The following is a 3,104-nucleotide window of genomic DNA, read 5'->3' as shown; positions in this document are numbered from 1 at the left end:
AATAAATTTTTTAACACAATATGATAAAATATTATATTTAAATTATAATTATTTTATTTTTTCTATCATAAAAATTAAAAAAAAAAATCAAAAAATTTATCTCAAATAAAAAATTTTAATCTCAAACTAAAATAAAAAAAAAATTAAAAAGTGAAGAAAGTAACCCACGTTTCAAACCAAGCCAGAGTTTCTATTTCTAGATCTCATATTAGCTGGATGTCATAAAAAGACATAGCTAGTAAAGTCTAAACAGGTAGTCGGTGGGCAATCTTTTTTCATTTTTGTTTTTGTTTGTTTGGTCAATGGGCAAACTTTTTCCATTTTTTGTTTTTGTTTGTTTGGTCAATCTAATCTACAAAATTTGGAATCATGAGTAGACTAGTTAGAGAAGAATTTGACCTTGCATGTATTATTCCATATTGAATACAAACATAAAATAAAGAAGTAGAAAAAAGAAAAAGAAAAAGGAAAATACAATTGTGATACAACACAATCAAATCAAAAGAGCAAAGGCAACAACAAAAGAAAGAATCATCCCCACAAATCACCTACTTATTGATAAAAATACACACCAACTTATCCAAAAAAATAGCCTAGTTGCCAAACTTGGATTTTATGGCTTTCACAACTTCTTCATCTACTTGGAAACCTTTAGTCAGCACATCATCAGGAATCGGCGGTGTAGAACCGAAGAGAGTCAATGGTAGGACCACCACTCCCGACAACTGACTATTGAAAACCGCAAAAGACATGGCCTTTCCCTTCCCAACATTCTTCTGAAAATGCACAAGCCCTCTCGGAATCACGAAAATCTCCCCAGCACTCACAACCTTGGAATGATAAACAAACCCAGTCGTCACAAACCCTACAAGTAGCTGCCCTTGGACCACCAAAACCAACTCCGTCGAGCGGGGGTGAACATGAGGTGGGTTGACTGCTCCTGGAGCGAAGTCAACCCGGTTCATCGATAGTCCCAGCGTGTTGAGCCCGGGAAATGCAAGAACATTTGCTGCTGTGACATTTGATCCGAATATGTTTCCTGTGCTTCCTTCTTTGCTCAGACCGTCGAAGAAGAAGTCGTCAGAGGTCACTTTGGAGGCGGGTTTGCAGGGGAAGCCATTGATGGAAGGTTTAGCTTCCAAGTCTGCAATACAGAAGTCCTGTAACTGGTCGGGATCAGCAGAAGAGAAGGGTATGGGTGAAACCAACAAGACAATCAAGAAGAGGGTAATCATGGCTAATTTTTTATACTGTTGTGTTGTTGTTTAATGTTGTGTTGGGGGTGATTTTAAAGGAGGTTTTTTGGAAGGCACATGGCGTCTGTTTGTGTGCGTGGTGTGTGTTTTTTACGAGGTTGAAACTTTCTGGTGCAAAGAAAAGTCGCTCATGGATAAATTGAGGAATAATAGATAATAAAGGAAGGTTGGTAGGTGATTGGTTGGGATTAATTGTTTTCATAAATGACACCAAGTTATGGTTGTGAACAATGACAAAACCCTCTACGCCAACTTGGAGTTTTTTTCTTTTTTGTTCCATTAAAAAAATAAATAAATAAATAAATAATAAAAAAAAATGAGAGGCTTGTGAGGGCTATGAATCTCCTTTTAATAACTTAAACTCTGTATTTTACAAAAAAAAAAAAAAAAAAAAAAAAAAAAAAAAATTGTATATATCATTTATGAAAACAATTACAAATGAAAATATTACAATTTTCATAATTGATATATGAAAAATTCTATTTTCACACACCCTTTTATCTTTGTGTATATAATATCTCAATTCACACCGTTATAAATTTGATTATATATTACTATTCACATTTCAGAGACTATGGATAAACTGAGGAATGATAAACGAAGATTGGTGGGAGATTAGTTTGTTTGTGACAAAGTATAACATGATAATTACGTTTCATTTTGTTGGAGTTCGTTTACCAATGGGTTTGAGCAATGACAGAACCCTCTTCTCCATTTCATATGGGCTTAAACTTGAGAGGCTTGTAAGGTGATTATGGATTCTGTTTTAATAATTTAAATTGTGTACTTTTTAATACTTTTTATATATATCATATATGAAAATAATTACAAATAAAAATATTATAGTTATCGAATTCAACTAATTTTCATGGATGATATACGAGAAAAATTCTTTAAAATGAATAGTTCAAATTATTAAAACAGGATTCATGGTGTACCTGACAAGCCCATTAAAGCTCAACCCTTAATTATGGGAATAGATTTTTTGGTACTGTTGGGAATTGATGATGTCATGGGATTAAAGTATCGAAATATATAGAAAAATACTATAAGTCTCAAATTTTCTATCAAATGAATGATCAAATGTCTCATATGAGTGTGGAATGTGAGACATTTAACTATTTATTTGGTAAAAAATTTGGTAAGCCTAACATTACCCAAATACATAAGGTAAAGATTAGGATTATATATATTTGTAGTACTATGTTTCTTTAGGTCTTGAGTTCTGGGATAGATACGACCTAAAATTGAATTAATAATTCAACAAAATATAATTTTACATTAGGTTAGAGTTTGGATTAATAGTCATCTACTTGTGCATGATATTTCCATATGAAAGACTATTCAGTGTGTTTGATTTGAGTTTTCTGGATTAAGTTTTTTGAAAATTGAGTTTTTTGGTTTTCGTATTCTTTTGTTTTTAGTGGATATTTTTAAAATTTTAAACATTTTTCTTACTTTTTTAGATGCATCTTAATCAATTGTATCTAAAACGTAAAAAATTTATGAAAAAATATTTTAAAAAATTAATAAATACATATAAATACAAAAAATGTACTGAATTCTTGTATTTTTTTTATATTTTTGGTATTTAGTGAATTTTTAAAAAAAAAAATTTACAATTTTTTTACTTTTTAGGTGTATTTATGTTAGGTGTGTTTAAAAAGTAAAAAAATTGCTTAAAATATTTAAAAAAATCAGTAAAAACAAAAAAATACAAAAAATAAGAAAGTAGAATTTTCTGAAAAGTATTTTTTGAAAAATAAAAACAAGCAAGCTTATTGAATCTCAAAAAAGATGAGATATAAAATAAGGGATTAAAAAGATATTCAAACTAATTGTCTAAAT

At 30.0% G+C, this 3,104-nt stretch overlaps 1 protein-coding gene across 1 annotated transcript; it reads right to left on the bottom strand.

Moving 5' to 3' along the window:
- Positions 1 to 382: 382 nt before the first annotated feature.
- Positions 383 to 1,505, bottom strand: LOC114269408 (germin-like protein subfamily T member 2). Its single transcript, XM_028210717.2, has one exon. It carries the CDS (start codon positions 1,233 to 1,235, stop codon positions 594 to 596), a length of 642 nt encoding a protein of 213 aa, XP_028066518.2. The 5' UTR covers positions 1,236 to 1,505; the 3' UTR covers positions 383 to 593.
- Between the last annotated feature and the right edge of the window lie 1,599 nt (positions 1,506 to 3,104).

The sequence above is a fragment of the Camellia sinensis genome, chromosome 15, assembly GCF_055761805.1.
Source record: "Camellia sinensis isolate YWXY chromosome 15, ASM5576180v1, whole genome shotgun sequence".
NCBI classification, from domain to species: Eukaryota; Viridiplantae; Streptophyta; class Magnoliopsida; order Ericales; family Theaceae; genus Camellia; species Camellia sinensis.
The sequence above is the reverse complement of the archived record's forward strand: the minus strand, read 5'-3'. Positions and strand labels throughout refer to the sequence as shown.